This window comes from Candida margitis, assembly GCF_024628925.1.
Source record: "Candida margitis strain CBS 14175 chromosome Unknown scaffold10, whole genome shotgun sequence".
NCBI classification, from domain to species: Eukaryota; Fungi; Ascomycota; class Pichiomycetes; order Serinales; family Debaryomycetaceae; genus Lodderomyces; species Lodderomyces margitis.
Genome location: NW_026261820.1, coordinates 50,334 through 70,523, shown reverse-complemented (window position 1 = coordinate 70,523; position 20,190 = coordinate 50,334). Strand labels below are relative to the sequence as shown.

The 20,190-nt window shown below is 39.3% G+C and overlaps 7 protein-coding genes across 7 annotated transcripts; 4 read left to right on the top strand and 3 right to left on the bottom strand. All coding sequences in view use genetic code 12, as the record gives it.

Moving 5' to 3' along the window:
* Positions 1 to 293: 293 nt before the first annotated feature.
* Positions 294 to 1,802, top strand: CANMA_003096 (uncharacterized protein; the record flags this gene model as incomplete). Its single annotated transcript, XM_051815238.1, has 1 exon — positions 294 to 1,802. The coding sequence occupies one exon, from the start codon at positions 294 to 296 to the stop codon at positions 1,800 to 1,802; it is 1,509 nt and encodes a 502-aa protein (XP_051671230.1).
* A 2,517-nt stretch (positions 1,803 to 4,319) lies between these two features.
* Positions 4,320 to 5,870, top strand: NGT1 (Ngt1p; the record flags this gene model as incomplete). The annotated part of the gene is made up of 1 exon (XM_051815235.1): positions 4,320 to 5,870. The coding sequence occupies one exon, from the start codon at positions 4,320 to 4,322 to the stop codon at positions 5,868 to 5,870; it is 1,551 nt and encodes a 516-aa protein (XP_051671229.1).
* Positions 5,871 to 6,149: 279 nt separating this feature from the next.
* CANMA_003094 (U2 snRNP complex subunit) lies at positions 6,150 to 9,671 on the top strand (the record flags this gene model as incomplete). Its single annotated transcript, XM_051815234.1, has 1 exon — positions 6,150 to 9,671. The coding sequence occupies one exon, from the start codon at positions 6,150 to 6,152 to the stop codon at positions 9,669 to 9,671; it is 3,522 nt and encodes a 1,173-aa protein (XP_051671228.1).
* A 108-nt stretch (positions 9,672 to 9,779) lies between these two features.
* On the bottom strand, positions 9,780 to 11,900 carry FKH2 (forkhead family transcription factor; the record flags this gene model as incomplete). The annotated part of the gene is made up of 1 exon (XM_051815233.1): positions 9,780 to 11,900. One exon carries the CDS (start codon positions 11,898 to 11,900, stop codon positions 9,780 to 9,782), a length of 2,121 nt encoding a protein of 706 aa, XP_051671227.1.
* Positions 11,901 to 12,664: 764 nt separating this feature from the next.
* SWD1 (COMPASS subunit protein) lies at positions 12,665 to 13,969 on the bottom strand (the record flags this gene model as incomplete). The annotated part of the gene is made up of 1 exon (XM_051815232.1): positions 12,665 to 13,969. One exon carries the CDS (start codon positions 13,967 to 13,969, stop codon positions 12,665 to 12,667), a length of 1,305 nt encoding a protein of 434 aa, XP_051671226.1.
* An 85-nt stretch (positions 13,970 to 14,054) lies between these two features.
* On the top strand, positions 14,055 to 18,448 carry CANMA_003091 (VPS8; the record flags this gene model as incomplete). The annotated part of the gene is made up of 3 exons (XM_051815231.1): positions 14,055 to 14,077; positions 14,150 to 17,425; positions 17,644 to 18,448. 3 exons carry the CDS (start codon positions 14,055 to 14,057, stop codon positions 18,446 to 18,448), a joined length of 4,104 nt encoding a protein of 1,367 aa, XP_051671225.1.
* Positions 18,449 to 18,845: 397 nt separating this feature from the next.
* Positions 18,846 to 19,739, bottom strand: CANMA_003090 (uncharacterized protein; the record flags this gene model as incomplete). Its single annotated transcript, XM_051815230.1, has 1 exon — positions 18,846 to 19,739. The coding sequence occupies one exon, from the start codon at positions 19,737 to 19,739 to the stop codon at positions 18,846 to 18,848; it is 894 nt and encodes a 297-aa protein (XP_051671224.1).
* Positions 19,740 to 20,190: the final 451 nt, after the last annotated feature.

Genomic DNA, 20,190 nt, shown 5'->3' with positions numbered 1-20,190 from the left:
TTGTGTGTCAGAAGTTGTGGAAGAGAGTGATTTGGCTGTGATGGGTACTTTTTTGATATCGAAATGTTAAAGTTATGTGAGGCTTCGTTGTGGTAATCAAATGTTAGATTGTGATTTTGTGTATCCCCGTGATTATTACCCCAAATGACGTATTGTGGAAATTTCTCTTTTTTCTTTTTTCTTTTGACAACTTTGCGTTGGACATTGAAATTTCAACCTCGGAATAACTTCCATCTTTCTTCCAAGTGGGTTCTTTTCTTTAAAACATACATTAAACAAGTTGATTCACCACTATGACTATTGAATCGGATTTGGAAAAGAATAGAGTTGAAGAATTAGATCATTTATTGACGTTAATCAAGCCGAAAATTCTCCAATACATTGCTGAAGCCGATCACAGTTCGCCCAAATACAAACCAGCCTCATTGGGTACATACCACGAACCAAACTTTTTAAAACAGGAGTTTATCAACGATGGAGACAATAACTTGGTAAAGCCAGCTAGTGAGGATCAATTATGGGAGATTATTGATAAAGTGTTGGCATACTCGGTCAACACCTGGAATCCAGGGTTTTTGGATAAATTGTATGCGTCGAATAATCCCATTGGTGTGATTTCGGATATCATCTTGAGTGTGTTGAATACGAATTCGCATGTATATACCGTGTCACCAGTGTTGTCGGTGTTGGAGAATTACATTGGCAAAAAATATGCCTCGTTATTTTTCACTGAAAACTTGCAAACGTGTGGTGGGTTGACATTTAGTGGTGGATCATGGTCCAACATCACCAGTATGCAAATTGCGCGAAGTATGAGGTTCCCGCAAACAAAACAAAAAGGGAATGGTGATTATAAATTTGCCATTTATACGAGTAAGCATTGCCATTATTCGGTGGTCAAGGGGGCAATTTTGTTGGGGTTGGGCAGTGAAAATGTGTTCAAGGTTGATGTGACAAAGGAAGGGACTTTGAAAGTGGATGATTTAGAGCGGACGATTGAACAATCAATCAAGGATGGGTTTACTCCCCTCTATATAAATTCCACTGCTGGAACTACCGTGTTTGGATCATATGATCCATTTGCCGAAATTGCCAAGGTGGCCAAAAAGTATAATATCCATTTCCATATCGATGGATCATGGGGTGGTAATGTTGTGTTTTCTCCCACTTATAAAGACCGATTAGCCGGTAGTCAATATGCCGATTCCATTACTGTTAACCCGCACAAGATGTTGGGTGTACCTACAACGTGTTCGTTTTTGCTCATTCCACATGTGGCCCATTTCCAAACGGCAATGTCATTACAAGCACCCTACTTGTTTCATGGCAGGGACAACGACGATGACGAAAATTACGACTTGGCTGATGGAACAATGGGGTGTGGACGTCGAGCCGACAGTTTCAAGTTTTATTTGGCCTGGTTGTACTATGGTCAGATTGGGTTCCAGCATCGGGTCGACCATGCCTACAAGATTCAAGAGTATTTTGTTGACAAGATTAAATCGAACCCTGATACATTTGAGTTGGTGGGTCCGCAAAATCCACAGTGTTTACAAGTGTGTTTTTACTATCATCCACCTAGTGTTAAGGACAAAAGCGGTAGTAGTAATACTGAAGTGACGAGATATATTTCGAGAGAGTTGCACAAATTGGGTAAATACTTGGTTGATTTCAGTCCTAATCCCGAAGATGAGTCACAGGGGGAGTTTTTCAGAGTTGTTTTCAATTCACCTATTTTGAGTGATAAAGTTGTTGATGATTTGATTGACAGTATAGTCAAAGTCGGTCAGGAGTTGAAGTAAAGTAGAGAAAAAGCTTATAGACTCTTTGCTATTGTTTTGAATTTTACATATGTTATAGACTGTTTATACCTTAGTTGAGAAAGTATGTGGAACAGAGCTCTAAAAGTAGAAAGTTGAAAAAAAGACAGAGGGCAGAAGTCTTGATCGATGTTACATTGAGGGCTAAAATGTAACATTGCAAAAACACAAATAGTACAAGCACGTATTGCAACATTACATAGTGCACGTTGCTAGCATCGACAAACCCCACAGCTTATACCCCAGAATAACCTTAATTACGTTTTAACTTTATTGATATACCAGAAGTTTATTAACTTTTGAAAAGAATCTGGGGCTGAAAGAGATCTTTATTGTTTGAAAAATTGTGTAACGTAGTAGAATGGTGACTAGTGACTAGTGACTAGTGACGAGTGACGAGTGACGAGTGACAAGTGGCTAAAACTGAGGTTATCAGAGTTAAAAAGAGTAGCAGACAGTTAGTTTGTCCCAATGTGACTCGAGAAAAGAAATAGAAGTACCTGCGGTTGTTTAAGAACTACTGCCTAAATCAGGTGGTTTTTTTAGCCTTCTTTTTTGGTTTCTTAAACTGCCAACGGCTATTTCTTTTTTTAGTACTTTGTATCTCGTTTAAAATTACATGTATGCTCTACAATGAGGTGTTTCTTTCTGCCTTTTTTTGCGATCTTTGGAAACACATTTTGGAGAGTGGCTTCGTAGGTTACGCTGTATAGTCGTACGATCTGGGTAAGAAAAACGATCCGAAAAAAAAGAACAGGTACAAAATGGCACACCATTTTTGTGTGCGATAATGATGATGGTAGGAGGGAAATTTCTTCCTGGGGTTGCATTGTTACGATGGTTTTTCCCTGTATGTGGCATGTAGAACAGCAAGGGGATAAGGGTTTCTTTTGAAAAGTGGAAAAGGGGTTTCAAAATAACACTTTGCGTATGGATAGAGCAAGGGTTTTAATTTGCAATATAACCATTGAACTAATTTGCTTATCGTGAGGTCACAAGATAAACATCAATTTGTTTCCAATGGGTAAGAGTAGTAAGTACTCTACTTTCCCTTATCTTCGAATGTAATTAGACAATAGTTTGAGGTTTTAATACTTCTTGTAAAGGGTGTGTCTTACGTGGTATTTGTTGGTGATGTCGTCGTTGTGTGACATTGTTCACTTCAATTGCAACCAGGTTACATTTTTATTTATATGCAGTACACGCAATTAGCTTCAGTCGACGACCCACACGACTTCAAAGACAAGCTTCTCTCTGGCAAGAAAGTTGGTGTAGGGGAGGGAAGCACCGATGGTACGTAACATATCAAGGCACCTTTGGCACGATTGCTTGAGAATTAAAACACACTTGCAATAGAGCACTATAGTGAACCCGTTTCTCCTGCTTCTTTTTCTTTTGCCGTTGTCACAATAAAGCCGCATCCAATTATTCCTAAACAGGAAACTAGTTGATTTACAGGAAAAAAGAAACGACACAAAAGGAAAAAAATTTCTCCGCCTCTCGGTGGTTTTAGAAAAGTGAAACATACACAGCAAACAAGCCCTCATTATGATCTGGTCACACAAGTTAAGCGCACTTTGTTGTTGCTCCTCGAGGGTCCCCTCCCCTCCTGGTTAATTGAAGACTGAGAAGTATATTAATAGTTAAAAAAGATATCATAGCGTTTTGACTGTTCTTCAGTATTAGCTTTGAGTAATGATATAAATTCGCCTCAGTTTGAAAATCAATGTTGCAATCTGTAAAAATATTAAAAAATACAACCAGATTACAATCAGCGACATGTATAATAAATATATCAACATTAATAAAATAAAATAAAATATTACCCAGAGAGAGATACAAGTGATCTACTACATAGTAAATCTTTTGACCAATGCAATTTAGATGCCGTCATGACTTTGTGTCTTGAAGTAAGCATGTAACACTACAGTACAGTATAGTAGTCTTGTGAGTGATGGATGATATAATAGTCCTCAGTAAAGGCAAAAAAGGCAAAAGTAACTCGAAACACAAATCATTAAGCATTTACTTTTTAGTTTTAGTTTTACCCTTTTTTTATTCTTAGTGCAACACTGTTGTCATTTCTAAGTAAAGCGGGGGTGGATATTATTTGTAAAAAGGAACGGCGTCTAAACTAAAATTTTTGCAACTCTCCCAACACAACCAAACAAACGACAGATTTTTTTTTATTTTTTAATGCGCTTCAACTTTTTTATACAGTATATTGTTATCTTTAGAAACAAATTATTTATTGCCCTTTAGGTTTTGAAATTTGATATATAAATAGAATAGCAAATCCTCCTGAAATTATAACGAAAAGGGGTTTATACCTTCTTAGGATATTATCAACTACCATCACTATTACCACTACCACTACCACCCCCCCCATCGCCATCATCACGTTTTAACCGCTGATAATTTTCACAACAACGCTTTACACAGGTCACCTTCCCCACAATTAACCACCACTACTACCACTACTACTACTAAAACTTCACAATGTCAGAGGAAAAGGCTATAGGACCAGTGGAAGTCACTTCAACTTCGTCGGGATCAAAAGATTTAGAAAATCACCTACACGATGATCAAGTACATTTGGAGTTGAAACACCACACACTCGCAGAGATCGAATCAAGTGGCGCTTGGTATGATAAAACAGTTAGCATATTTGGCAAAAAATTACACTATTCCAATGCCATGGTTCAGGTTTGCATGTGTGCTTTTGTTATATTCATGACCCCCGGTATGTACAATGCCCTTACCGGTATTGGTGCTGCCATTTCCGATAAACCCACGGCTGACAATGCCTCAGTGGCCTTGTATTCGACCTTCGCCACCATTGGGTTCTTTGGTGGTACTATATGTAACACTATTGGTGTTCGTTTATCGTTGATGCTTGGTGGTTTAGGATATGCGTTATATGCTGGTTCATTATTGTCGTTTAACCATAATCAAAATAAAGGGTTTGTTATATTTGCTGGAGCATTCTTGGGTCTTTGTGCTGCCGTGCTTTGGTCAGCTCAAGGTTTGGTTGTTTTGAGTTATGCAACCGAAGCCAATAAAGGTAAAGCAATTATGATTTTTTGGGTCATTTTCAATTTGGGAGGTGTTATTGGATCAATTATTCCCTTGGCTGATAATATCGAAAATAAAGGATCGGCAGCTAATGATGGTACATTTATTGCGTTTATTGTATTGATGATTTTCGGCTCAATCATTGCTTGTTTTATGTTGCCCAGCTCTAAAGTTTGGAAACTGGATGGTACTAAGGTTGCCAGTGACGCACACAAGTATCCCAACTGGAAAGATGAATTGATGGGTTTATTCAAATTGTTGATCCACGAACCGAAAATCCTTATTATGTTTCCCATGTTTTTTGCATCAAACTGGTTCTACACCTATCAATTCAACAATGTCAACCATGGCATGTTCAACTTGCGAACTAGATCATTAAACTCGTTGCTTTATTGGCTTGCGCAAATGATTGGAGCAATACTTTTGGGGTTTATTTTGGATCTCAAACGGTTCTCGCGTCCAACTAGAGCCAAGATTGGTTGGGTTATCTTGTTTGTTCTTGGATTGGCCATTTGGGGCGGTGGATTAAAATTCCAATTGGAATTCACTCGAGATGAAGTTGAATCTGTTCCTCCATCAATCCAGCCTATGGATTATACTGAAGGTCGTTATATTGGACCCATGTTTCTTTACATTTTCTACGGTGGGTATGATGCTCTCTTCCAAACGTATTGCTTGTGGACCTTGGGTGCTTTATCCAACAACCCCAAGAAAGTTGCCTTGTATGCTGGGTTTTACAAGGGTATTCAATCAGCAGGTGCAGCCATTGCTTGGAGATTGGATGCTATTGCTATTCCATATATGAATTTGTTTGCCTCTTCGTGGGCATTAGTCCAGGGGTCGTTGTTGATTGCCATTCCGCTCTTGTGGTTTAAGATTACTGATCATACTGATGCTATTGAAGATGGAATGGAGAATGTTGTTGGTATGGAGGAGATTGAAGCGGTGAAATCAACTACTGAACATAGAGAGTAACTGGTGAAGGGAGTTTGAGTATATATATTTAATTAGTAATTATTTACGAATGTTTACTGTGATGAGAAGGATAACTTGGTGTAGAGTAGTACATCCCTCTTTGGTAAATCTTGTTGGCTCTCTGTTGCAGCCGAAGGCAAGACAAAAAAGAACAGGAAGGAAAAAAAAAAGTTCACCATTAAGTTTGTGTTGCAAACCAAACGAAACCAAACGAAACCAAACGAAACCAAACGAAACCAAACAAAAACCCACACTACAGACATAAGACGATTTCTCCAGATGTTGATTGACAATGAGTCACCATACTTGTACAATCTCACTTTAAAGCCACCGTCAAATTATCCCCACTCGGTTATAGGACAATTCATTCCCAATTCAAAACAACAACAGCTAGCCCTCATCTCATCATGCCATCTATCACTACTTACGGCAGACCCAGAGACGGGGAAGCTTAGTACTCGAGTAAGTCAAAATTTATTTGCAGTAGTCAATGCTGTTGATAAACTACGGTTCAACGATTACGACGTCTTGGTCTTAACTAGTGATTCAGGCAACTTATCCATCATTCAGTATGACTCTAAGCGGAATGAGTTTGTATCAACCTGTCAGATGCCCATGTGTAAAAACGGATGGAATCGAAGCTACCCGGGAGAATTTCTTGCCGTGGATTTACAAAGCAGGTGTATACTAGTCGGAGCTGTCGAAAAGAGTAAACTCTTGTACAAAGTTGAATCGAGTGCAGATAAATTGGAATTGAGTTCACCCTTGGAAAGTGTTAGTGTTGTGACAAGGGGCAAGCAGCCACTAGTATGCTTGGCATTGATTAGTTTGGAGACTGTTTTGGGCAACCCACTTTTTGCTGCATTAGAATTTGACAATGAACAACAAGTGACATTATTAAATTATTACGAATTCGACCAAGGGATGAATCATGTGATCAGGCGCAAGTCGAAAGTCAATACTGTGCCTAATGATGCAAACTACTTGGTGCCAGTTCCAGGGACTATAGGCGGGGTACTAGTCTGTGGTGAAAATTGGATCATGTACGATATGTTGGGGTTGGAAAGCATTGTATTACCATTACCACGACGCGAGAACCAAAATTCTATAGTTGCAAATCACGTTACGCATGTGTTGAAAAAAAAGAGCTATGGGTTTTTCATCTTGTTGCAGACTGATTTAGGAGATTTGTTTCGATTAATCATTGACTACGATTCTGATCGTGAATTAATCAAGGATATTGAAATAACTTATTTTGATACCATACCAGTTTGCTATAGCTTGAACATATTCAAAAATGGCCTTTGCTTTGCCAATTGCATAAACAGAAACCAATTGCTTTATCAATTTGAAAAATTGGGAGAAGAGTTAGATGAGGATATACGCATAAACTGCACAATACAACTGGATGATATACCATTAACGAAGGAAAAAGTTGTTGAGTTTAAATTGAAAGGGTTGGATAATTTGGCATTGATTGATGTTGTCGAATCCCTAAGTCCTATAACGGACTCCGCATTGACCAAGAGTGGGTTGGTAACTCTATCGACCAAATCCAAGTTGAAAAATATTGTTCACGGAACTCCAACTACGACGCTTGTTGAATCACCACTACCTATTACTCCCACCAAAATATTTACTGCCAAAACATCAGCAGAGGCTGTTGACGATGAATACTTGGTAATCACGTCGACTCTTTCTTACAAGACGTTGGTTTTATCTATTGGTGAAGTGATAGAAGAAGTGACAGACTCCAAATTTGTACTAGATCAGCCAACAGTTGCGGTTCAACAGGTGGGAAAATCGTCAATAGTACAAGTCTATTCCAACGGTGTACGTCATGTAAATGGCAAGAAAAAGGTGACAAACTGGTACCCACCAGCCGGTATAACAATCACTCATGCAACTACAAATAACCAACAGATTCTTATAGGAATGTCAAATTTGGAATTGGTATATTTTGCAACTGATGCTGCCGATGATCAACTAATTGAGTATCAAGATAGGTTGGAGGTTTCCTCGCCCATTCGCAGTATGTGTATTCTGAAAGAGCAGAGTTCATCATTTGCCGTAGTTGGCTGCTCGGATGAAACTATTCAGGTGATTTCATTGCAACAGCAAAGTTGCTTAGAGGTAAAGTCATTACAGGCATTGTCGTCAAGTGCAAACTCATTAGTCATGTTGACCCATAATCCGTCTACTACATTGATTCATATTGGGATGCACAACGGTGTGTATGTGAGAACCAAGATTGATACATTCAATGGTAGATTGTCTGACACCAGAATCAAGTACCTTGGGCCAAAGTCAGTCACTTTGAGTGAGTTGAAGTTGTCGGATGACATTACTGGTGTTTTGGCGATTTCATCAAAGCCATGGATAGGGTACTATCATCAAGGAAAATATCGCTGTACTCCGTTGTTGGATATAGATATTATTAATGGTGCATCGTTCAAATCGGAGGATATTGGAGGCGGTGGCATTGTGGGTATACATGGTGATAATTTGGTGATCTTTTCTGTTGGAAAAGAGGACAGCGTATTTGATCCGACACAGGAGCTCACTGTGACCGAAGTGGATTTGAGATATTTGCCGAGGAAGGTTATAGGCGGTGATAACGATGATGAAGGAAGATTGTTTGTAAGTGAAGTTGAAATGGGGATCAAAACACCCTACACTCCTAATTTGACCAAAGAGGTGAGAGACGTTGTCGATAGAGAATATCACGAAGCTTTTGGATATGAAAGGGGTCCAGGGTGTGCCTCATGTGTACAGCTCATCCAAAATGGACAAGTCATTCAGTCGTTGGAATTCTTGAAAAATCAGAGAATAGTTGACATGACCAAAATTCTGTTTAACAAGAATTCATATTTGGTTGTTGGCGTGATAACAGGCGAGGAGAACCTACTATACACGTTCAAAATTGACAAGAAAAAGAATTTCCAATACATTCACAAGACCGAGTTGAAATTTGTGCCTCAAGTAATGGAAGTGTTTCAGGATAGGTTATTAGTCGCTTCTGGTAATGCCATTTCGCTATATGATCTAGGTCAACGGCAATTGTTACGGAAATCACTAACGAGGATTGATTTCATGCAGACGATAGTTAAAGTGTCACCTCAACCAAATCAACGTGTACTATTGGCCGACCTGGCCAAGTCAATTGTGTTGGCCAAGTTTGACAATGATGAGAACCAATTTATAGCAGTGGCTGATGATGTTGTGAAACGCAACATTACTGCGTGGAAGCAATTGGATTACGATACCGTGATTGGTGGCGATAAATTTGGCAACATATTTGTGTCAAGATTGGATCGCGAGCAATCAAGACAAGTTGACCAAGACTGGACGGTATTGAAACAAACGGCGAGAGATTCGCCCAATTTGAATTCGTGTGTGTTTAAATTGCAAACTTTATGCCAGTACTACATTCCCGATATAATCACCTCGTTCCTGTTGGGTTCCTTCAACTTGGGTGGAGAAGAGTGCATTATATACACCGGTATTACTGGAACTATTGGCGTGCTAATACCGTTGATATCCAAGACTGAGGTTGAGTTGATGCATAATTTAAAGTTGGCAATAAGTGCATACAACGATCAGGTGAATGTTGCTGGTAAAAACCATGCTAAGTTGAGAAGTTATTACAATCCAGTAAAGAATGTATTTGATGGTGATTTTATGGAATTGTATTTGAATTTACCGCTTGATGTTAAATTGACCATTGCCAAGCGATTAAACAAATCGGTGGGTGAGGTTGAAAAGAAATTGAATGATGTTCGAAATCGTTCATCTTTTTAATTAGTAAAAAATATACACAAATATAGACAATCAATGTATAAATAAATGAATAAAAAAGAACTATTTTGTTATTGCTCAAAGTAAACAAATGTCCCTGTAAACCGTCTCTTACGAATCAACCATTCCTGCTTGTTGATCATGGTCTTTCTTAAAAGGAGAATCTTCCTCTTTAACATTGACTCCCTTGTGGCTTTTCCGGTTCATAGTGGGACTGCCATTGTTTTGCTCATCACTGTCATTGCTGTTTTTTCGAATAGGAGTTTGTCCATTGGGAGTGCTAAATTGGACAAAGTTCCAAAATGCTGGACTTGTCTGGTTGGAATTTTGCGCTGGAGGTTGCAACAGTGTCTGTTGTTGTTGTTGTTGTTGTTGTTGTTGTTGTTGTTGTTGGCCTTGTTGATTTTGTGGTTGCTTCTGGGGTTTATTTCCTACCGCATTTTTTTTTGAACCACGTTCAGGCGTGTATGCTACCAACGCAGAAATCTTTTTCGGACTGGTGAATGACAACATGTCAGACGTAGTGTTGCCCGCCGATGGAGCCACTGAAGTCAATGAGTCGTTTTGATTGGATGCAAACGAATGCATCTGTGACAAATCGGGCAATTGGTTTGTTGTGGTGTAGGATGATGTCCGAGAATGTAAGTTAGGTTTTGCGTCAATGCTGTTATTTTGCATGGGTAAACCAAAAATGTTTGGGTTTGTTGGTGGTGGTGCTGCCTTGTGTAATTTTGTAGTGTCATGTGGTGGTGGTGGCGGTGGAGGTTGCTGGCTCAATTGCTGTGGTTGTCTCAATGGAGATGCCAAGTTATTGCCAAACCCGCTGATTGGATAACTGGGTATTTGTTGCTGTTGGGGGTAAATTAGGGGCTGCTGCTGCTGCTGCTGTTGTGGATGAGGCTGATTGGAAGGCTGGTAAGGAAATGGGCGACCTTGAGTAGGGATATATGCATTCTGTTGTCCTTGGTATTGTAACGGATTGGTTGGTATATTGTTGAATTGAAAGTTTTTTGAGTCAGATCGTTGATGATTAAAGGATTCTAGTGGTTGACGTTGTGTTTCAGACAATTTTCGTTGTTCAAACGACCGCTGTTGTGAGAATTGATTAGCCGATGGATCAACTGAGGGATGTTCTGTATCTGGTAAATGCTTATGTGTTGCCAAATGTAAACTCAATTGACGCGATACCGAGGACCCCTTTCTCGATCCTGAAAGAGTTCCATCGTTCAACTTGTTGAGAAAGTCTTGTTTATAAGACTCGCTGATTTGCCACTTCATCCCCTTTCCTGGCTCATTTGGCTTACGAGGGACTTTATCAAACGCTTTATTTAAGGACAAGTTATGTCTAATAGAGTTCTGCCAACCGGTTTTGGAATACTTGTAATATGCATAATGGTCAGAAATCCAATTGTAAATATCCGAAAGTGACATGACTCCATGAGGATCCGACAAAATGGCCTGGGTAATCATAGTGGCATAACTATAAGGTGGTTTAATATCCTTCGACTCCTCTTTCGATAAATCTTCATCCAAATTGTGTTGCAATGAGGTTGCTGACACTGAGCTTGGTGAATGGTTCAACTGAATGTTTTCATACACATGATAACTCCTATTTCCTCCATTATTCGATCCTGAGCTAAATGCACGTTGACGCTTGCCCTTGATTTGATCATTATATTTGGAAAGAGCCTTTTCCAACATCTTGGGGGCAACTACTGGCGCGGCATCAGGTAATATAAACATCATTTGTGTCCCACCAACATCCAAAATAGCTCCCGAATGCAATGCATTGACATCCAGTGAGCCTACATTTATCTTTTGACCATCAATCCTAGCTCCATTTCTACCCAAAACTTTCAACTCCCAACATCTCAAGTCTAAATTATACGTAATAGTGGCATGCTGTCTGCTGACAATCTTGGCTGGTCCTAAGTCGATATCGATTAGAGGCCCATTGTACGTACCGGACCCATTAGCCACTTCAGTATTTCTTCCTATAGAAACTGCCAATGATTTGACAAAAAAAGTCCAATCTTTACCGGCAATTTTGGCATAAGCTTGTACTTCAGTAGCGTTATTCTTTCCATTAGCATACGTTTCTGAAACTGTAGTTTTCTCCTCAGGGCACTGTAACGTAGATATCACCGCGTTAATCATCTCCTGTGGGTCTTCAAAATGAGGCTCTGAATTGTCTATCAGGCGTTTCTTGGGAGTAACTGTAGACGACGACATAATTGAAAAAGGTAGCTCTTGTTGAAAACGCGGTTACAGTTGGATGAATATGTCTGCAGTTGATAAGCTAAGGTGGCTTGATAGTGTACAGTCTTTGCGTGTGGGTGTGAAAGTGTCTGAGTTGTTTGTGTTGATATTTTGACCCGTGGAAAGACAATTTTTTGTTTTTTTTTTTGTTTTTTTTTTGTTTCTTTTGTTGACTAATTGGAGGTCTCAAACAGGTTGTTGCGTGAAGTATATGCGAATGGTTCAAAAACTTGGTTAAACACTTCTATGCTATTGTTGATGAGACGTTCAGTTGATAAAACACACAGATATGCGTTATAAGTCCTGACGTTGTTTGTGCTTTAGACACCTTCTTTTAGCGTGATAAATATAAATATATTTTGTATATTTACTTTTGCTGTTTTTTTTGTTTTCTCAAGTTTTTCAAAACAAAAACAAAGCACTTGGTAGCATTGTTTTTTACCCGCCGTGTTTTCTAAACGCCGCGTTTCAACTGATCAGTAGCAGGAAGAGGATGTGGAGGTGGTAGAGAATGACAAGAGAATATACATGGGATAGTTGAGGAGCGGATTAAAGGATATAGAAGCACCGTCTTTCTGATCAAGCCACTCACGAATTTAATCTGTTATACAACTAATGCCCCTCTTCCTTATCCAAAGCGCGCCAATGATTCTGCTTATGAATGACTACGCGTTTCTCTACAAGACTTCACTTTTAGTCTATGCATGAAACCTTGATTCACTTGGCCCTTTTTATAATCATCTATACAATTCTTTTCCATAGTCAATTGGAATGATAAAGGACTCCTGTGTTATATCGAATCCTCTAGCATCGGTGGTCTCCTTTGTTATCACGTCAATATCCATCACTTCATCCTCTAATCTCTTTTTGTTCAACTCTGTTTCATCAAGAATATCAAATTCATCTTCCTTTTCAACATAATCTATATTTTCCTCGACTTCTACAAAGTCGGGCGCTAAAGCACTCCATTTCTGAGGAAATTGAACCAGCCAAATGTATATAATCCCACTATCAAGTCCTATTGATCCAATTTTGCATCGGTTGTAATTCCACTTGACGTCAATCAACTCTTCATTCGACCCTTCCAAGATTTTAATCAATGACCCCATCGATGTTTCCCAAAGATATAAGTCGTGCGAGGATTGACCATGGGTTGAAGCGATCAAGAATTCGGCATTGTGGTTGAATGAGATGGCGTTCCATTGTAGCCTATTAACCACATCTTGGTACTTGTGGTCAACTTCGAAATCCCACTCAGCTGAATCGTCGTCATTAATCAAGTCAGGAAGGTTAATCTGTCTAATTATACGATCAGAAAAGTTTAGAGCCAACTTCCGTCCATTGAGTGATATAGCAATATTCTTTATATTGGAATTTGCAATTTTATTCGAGTGGATCAATTTTAAATCTTTGGTTCTGAATATGTTTAACCAGCCCTTGCTAGTACCAGTAAAGATGTACTGCCCTTCGGGTGTGAACGTTGTGACCAAGGTGTAATGCTTGTCATTGGGCTTCCTCCTCTTTCTCGGCTCTTCACCATCAGCCTCCAGCTCTTCATTTTCCAACGGGTCTGTTCTCAATTTCTGAACCTGCGGTTCTTCACTTTCTAAATTGACATACACAGGCGAATCGTCAAACAAAGACGCAACAAAGTTGAAATGATTCTCTGGATGGATACTAGACAGCCATATAGGTCCATCGAATTTAACCTGTCGTATAGCAGGAGAAGTACCACTGTTGATCAAGCTCAAATCCCACAACTTGCAATACCAGTCTTGCGATGAGGTCAACAAGTACCGTCCACAATTGGACCATGTAATTGATGTTATCGGTCGTACGTGGCAGTCTTCGGTAATGTGCGCTATTATGCCACTTGATACCATTTCGTATATGACTATTGATCCATCCGAAAGACCTGACGCTAGGTAATCCCCATTATGGTTGAATTGAATAGCAACCGAGTGTCCGTAACTGAGGTTGGTTGTTAGGTTCTCAGGAAACTCCTTTGCTACTGAAAAGGGGTCTTGCAAGGATAAGTTCATCTAGTGGATATGCAGCTGAAGTCAGATTCTGTTTTCATTTATTTTTTTTTTCGTTGTTTAATGTCAAGCCCCTGCTGCAACCGCCATGGCGTCCGACCACCTTACATTGTATGATCTCGCAACAAGATCCTTGCGGTCCCCTTCCTTGAGCATATCATCCCACAATTCGTCATCAGTTAGCACTGGCTACAAAAGAAGATTCGATGATAGATCAACAACCAAGACCAGTTTGGCACTACGATCATATCGAAGTAGTATCAACTTGCGACAACAACGAAGCGAGTCACCGCAAGTGAGTAAGTTATTCAAGTGGTCAGAGTTGTCTGAAATTAACAATATGGCCACGTCGCTAAACTTTGAGAGTACATATGGAAAGGTCATTCAAGTAAAGTCCAATGCTATATACATTGCACTAGGAACTACGAGTGGGAAAATCGTAATCTTTAACTACAACCAAGATGTTCAATTTACCCTAGACTGCCCAGAACAGGGAGATATATCCTACATGACATTTGCTTCAGACTCGTCGTTTTTTGCAGCTGGATTCAGAGATGGCGCAATTAGACTATGGGAATTAAAATCGGAATTAGCCAAGCCGTATTTCACCATCTATCCCAACTCTAAAGACGGACATCCAATGAATCACAACATCACCTTTGTAGCATTTGTCGAACTGCAAACTCATAATCTCATAAGTATAGATGATTCTGGCTTGGTTATAAAGCACAATGGAGTTCGCAAGTTGCGTAACGTATACTTTTTCAGTGAAAGATTATTCACCATGGAGGGTAAGATTCAAAGCTCGAGGATGTTACCAATAGGTTCCTCGCATCAGGTGACCGATGGAATGGGTGTTCTTACGTTGATGACGCGTGATGTTCTTTCGATACACTCAACCACATCGTTGAACGATCCAGCATTGTCACATTTGACGACACAGTATAAGATCGGGGTCAAAAATTCAGGAAATGTCACTGCATTATCATGGTTTCCATGTGTTAAAACCTTGAATGGGGTTAGTAATGCCAAACTCGCCTACAGCTGGAATAACGTGTTGGGGATATTGGAGTTGAACAATAAAGTTTTCCCATCAAACTTTTTACAAGTGGTCAATGATGCCAAGGATAAAGATAAGGTTGTACCAAAATTGCCATTCATCAAGACGACAAAAAGGAACCTTGAGGGGAATGTAAGCGAAATCAAATGGATACAGTCTGATGTGGTTTGTGTTTTCACAGGTGAAAAGATGACGACATTCTATTACGACGGAGGTTCACTTGATATTATTGGAGAGGATGAATTGAGAGGGTATCAGCAAGTGAGTTCAGCTAAACGATGCTTTATACTACTAGACGAGCAAAAGCTTTTCCTTGGACGGCAATTAAGCTGGGCCGATATTCTTTTGGAGAAAATCTCGACCTCAAACTATTTTGAAGCATTGGAAATAGCTGACGAATATTACAATACCAATTCAGAAGGCAAGTTAGTGGCCGTTGGATTACCAGTCGATAAGACTAAGAGATCTACATTGGTGCGGCCCTATTTGATTGAAATTATGAAGGAGTCGTTACTGCATTTGCAATCGATCGACCCTGCAAAGTATTTGGAAAAGTATTTGTCTATCATTGCTTATGTTGGGTATACGGACATTTTGGAGGAGTTGCTTCTCATTGTTGACAATGATCGAGTCTACTTCCAAACTTTGGAGCCATTTATTTTATCAGAGTCACTATTAGTCCTACCACCAGTAGTATTGAAACGGTTGGTGGAGTATTACGCATCCAATGGTGACCTTTTGACAGATATCCTATGCACGTTGGATATAAAAAGCCTCGACATTGATTTGACGATCCAGTTGTGTAAAAAGTATGATTTGCGCGAATGCTTGATTTACATCTGGAACTATCTTTTAGGTGATTACGAAACACCCTTGTTGGATTTTATAAAAGACTTTGTGGATCCTCAACTTGCTCATTCTGAAAATGCATTCAAAGCATATACCTACATATCGTTTATCTTAACGAGTAGACAATATCCAACCGACAAATTTATTGCCGATGAAGAGCCAATACAGACCATTTGTGACATTTTGTTCTCAAGTGGACCCATTACCCGCAATGGCAAACTAATTCACGCTCTTGATGATGACACTATATTCCCATATTTATACACTTTTCTCAAACAGGACTCGTTCCAGTTGCTTTCGGCCATGAATGAATTTTTTGAGTCGTCGTTTCTCAATGAAAACACGAGGATTAGTAGACAGTTTTTGGTTGATGCGTTTTTGGATTTGTATGAGGCAAATGAATTTTCTCCATATGACGGATGTCAGCTCTCGATATTTATTGCTAGGAATTACCCCAAATATCCTCAGTTTATCAGACTTGCAGAATCTACATTGGATACCGTAATAGACCGGTTGTGCTCCAACAAGGACCCTGAAATTGCTCAGGATTGTGAGTTGGCATTACAGAGCCTCACTTCGCAGTACTTACCCGAAGACGATCACTTTGTTGAAAAATTACAGATGGGAGGTTTTTACAACGTATTGGTTAAGCTATACATATCGGAGCAAAAGTATGCAAATGCATTGGAACTGTTGTTGTTGAAAGATGTAAATGAAGAAGGATTCATGTCGGAATTTCAAGCTATAGTTGTGGATGCATTCACCAAGAGTAAAGATGTTAACGAGAAAATCAACTTTGTGCGAGTGTTGAAGGCAAACTTTGCCAAGCTTGTTTTAGTAGATATTGACACCTCCTTTGCATCGATTCAGCGGTTTGCGCCTCATCTTCACAAGGAGATACTAAATGTGAGTGACGATGCGGTAAAATATCGCTACTTGTCTAAGCTATTTGAGGCAGGGCCCAACTCCAATCAGTTGCTTTACGAATATATCCGATTGTGTATTGAATTTGATAAAAGTTCAGTGATTGACATTGTCAAGAGATTCAAGATCAATGGGGACGACAACATTTTGACTCTTTTGAAGGAGAATGACATTACTGACGGCCAGGCGATTATACTATCTCAACAACACAAGTTTGAAGACGCGGTGCTGGTCATCATTGAGCGTTTGAAACTGGAGAAAGATATGGCATCCAAAGATGAATGTGAATCCTATGTGGATCTTGCTTGTACGATTTGCGAGGATCCGGCAACATACAAAACAACCGCCGATGGAATAACAGTGAATGAGAAGTTGTGGTTGAGATTGATTACGTCTTTAGTTGACCTTGCAAATGCAGCAGCACCTCCCACCCACGACTTTTTCAATGGTTGCATTCAAGATTGCTTTCGAAAGATTAGTGATTACAAGCTCTCAAGCTCGAAAGATGAGCAGTCATTCTCGACTATATTTACCAAGTTTTTACAAAATTATTCCAATGATGATGCCAATGTTGCCAAGTTGTCCAATATAAGAGGAATATTGCAAGAGGTATTTATTTCCTACTCGTATGAAGGAGAAATTCAGGAGATATTATTACGCATGTTGAATGAAGCTGTTTATAAAAACATGCTTGTTGTTAGGCAAATTAAACTAAAAGGAGTAAGTAGATGAATACATATAGAAAAGCGTAAGGAACTTTAAGGTGTAATGGTAGCGTCTTTTTACTCTTCTTTTGCTTCACAAAATTGCCAGTCATCGCTCTTTATTACAAACATTTGCAAAGCGACTTTAATAAAGCTATGGTTGTGACAAGGAGTAAACTACACAAGACGAGTCATTCACACGATAATGGCATTTTAAACAATCCAGATGATGTGTCGTCGGAGAATATTCTTGGTTACGACGACACCTATGCTAAACCTCATGAAGCCAAACGTAGAAAGAAGATTACATTTGACGAGGATGGAGAGAGTATAGCTAATGAGGAGTTGGAGGAGATTGAAGATCAAGATGTTCTTGGTGAATTGGAGGGGGAGGATGAGAATGAGGATGAGAATGAGGAGGAAGACTCAGACTCAGATGAGGCACCAGAAGAGGAATCTACTAGTTCTGCGAAGGAGCAACTCATAGCAAAACAGAAGCAAGAGAAACAACGACAAGCTGAGTTGGAAAAACAAGCCAAACAACGAAGGAAATTGCAGGACGAGCGTTTTAAACAGCAACAATTGGACAAGAAACAGAAGGAATTGGCCAAAAAGCAAAACTTCATCGATGAAAAGAATAAATTGCCAGAATTTTTACCCGATGACATTGAATCAATAATTCAGAAACCTAGTGCTGTGGAAGTGAGACCCAAACACATCAGGCTCGATGATGCATCCACTGGCATTCATTTGCTGAAGAAGCAACAAATTGAACAGAGATTGCGTGAGTTGAAAAAGAGCAAAACTAATGGGGTCAAGAAAGGTCCTGTTTATGTGAAGACGCAAACTTTTGGTGCGGCGATTAAAGTTGTGCCTCGAGGAGAAGGCAAAGTTTTGAAGAATAAACAAAAATGGTTGAATCGGAAGTCAATCATTAGGAAGTAAAGAAACGAGGGAGGCGAAAGGAGAGAGTGTCTATAGTGTAGTGCAATGTAATAATAAATATTCAACGTTTCGAAATAAGTAATTCAAAAGTCCTTATTTAAATATATGTAGATAATACAAAAAAAGGTGGAACTATGTGCTATGGAGAAATAGAAAATGGAAAATGAAAAATGCAAGCTTTGTCTCGCAAAGTGTAATGGTGCAAAACGTGTGTAATTATATAACCCAGCAAGGCCATGAAGGGTGGAAAAGGTAGTGGTGAAATGGAATCGAATGGATTCTGTGTGTGGGTCATTCTTAGTAAACCGTCCAAACATAAACTTGTCCCAACAATAGTGTGGCTACAAAATGGTTTCATCAATGGGTACCAAAAGTGAGCTCTTCCACACTGTATGTTTTATATATCCTTTAATCTCAACTTCAAACAATAAGGACACATCATGTGGTTGCACCTATGACAGGTAAATCTATTAGGGATACTCAATATTGCTCTATCTTGATATTCAATCAAGCTATTGGCATTACTATTCAAGTCTAAATGTAGGGGTGATATTAGCGGTGTGTGGGGGTTTAGTTTGGGGCTTTGGGGACAATCCATGTCCTCTGACTGGTCTGTCTGCTTTTTCTGCTCTTGCAGGTGTGGGTGACTGTTTGGCTGCCCCTGTTTACATTCAAAGTAATTATCAGTTTTAACCAATGTCGGTGAATTTGACAACACATGTTTATGATCTCGATAAACAACTTGGCTATAATATTTTAGACTGTCAAATATATAATTGCGGGTGGATTGAGTAGGTGGTTTTTCAGTGCGATAAGTACTTGTCGCTTCAGGACGTTCGATAAACCCTTCTTGCTGGATATAGTCGTCTTTGTACAATACTGAACCATACGATTGTCCACAAGAACAACAATACCACTGACATATCTTGTTATCTGAGTCTAAAATGGGTGATGTTTTCAGGGGCGATGCTTGAGAAGTTGCAGAAGATGGGTGTAAATGTGTTGTTGCAGATGATGATGGAGTTATGGTGCTGGCAGATGCATGCAGCGGTTGGTAGTTGGTAAAACCTGATGTTTGTAGTTTAGGTAAGTTGTTATTTGGTGAAGATGGCTTTGGTGAAGTTGAAGAAGAGGAAGAAGAAGAAGAAGGCGGTGGGTACATTATAGGATGATATGTGGGAGCAGCATTAGTAGTGGTGGTGGTACTGCTGTGTCTAAAACTATGTGGTAGTGACTCATGAACGGTATGGCTTGTAGGTTGTTGTATCTGACTTCGATGTTCCACGTACATGAACGTTTAAATGTATTGGCTATCGTGGTAACGGTGGAAAGGAAGGTGATCTGCAAGGGGTAGTGTCTGTGTATGTACCTACCAAACAGAAAAAAAGGGATCTAGTGGTTTGCTCTATCTTTTAATGATGATGATAGTGTCAAATAGGAATAGTGTAAAGGTTGAACTTCACCAAAGAAAGTGCAATTTAAGATCCCCAAACGGGCAAAACGGAGACTATATATAAATTCTTTGACTTAATAGAAAGAATAAAAATGGATGAAGTCGTAAAATTGTATTGACTCAAAGTGTAATTCTTTTTTAAAAACGTATAAATAGAAATATAAGACATTATACATTGCATGAGTAAGGTGTTAGTGTTACAGTGGTGAATTGCAAAAAAAAATTGAATCACAGAAAGAAAAGATTTATTGCAAAAGTAAAATGGATTTACGCGCTGAAACTTTTTATT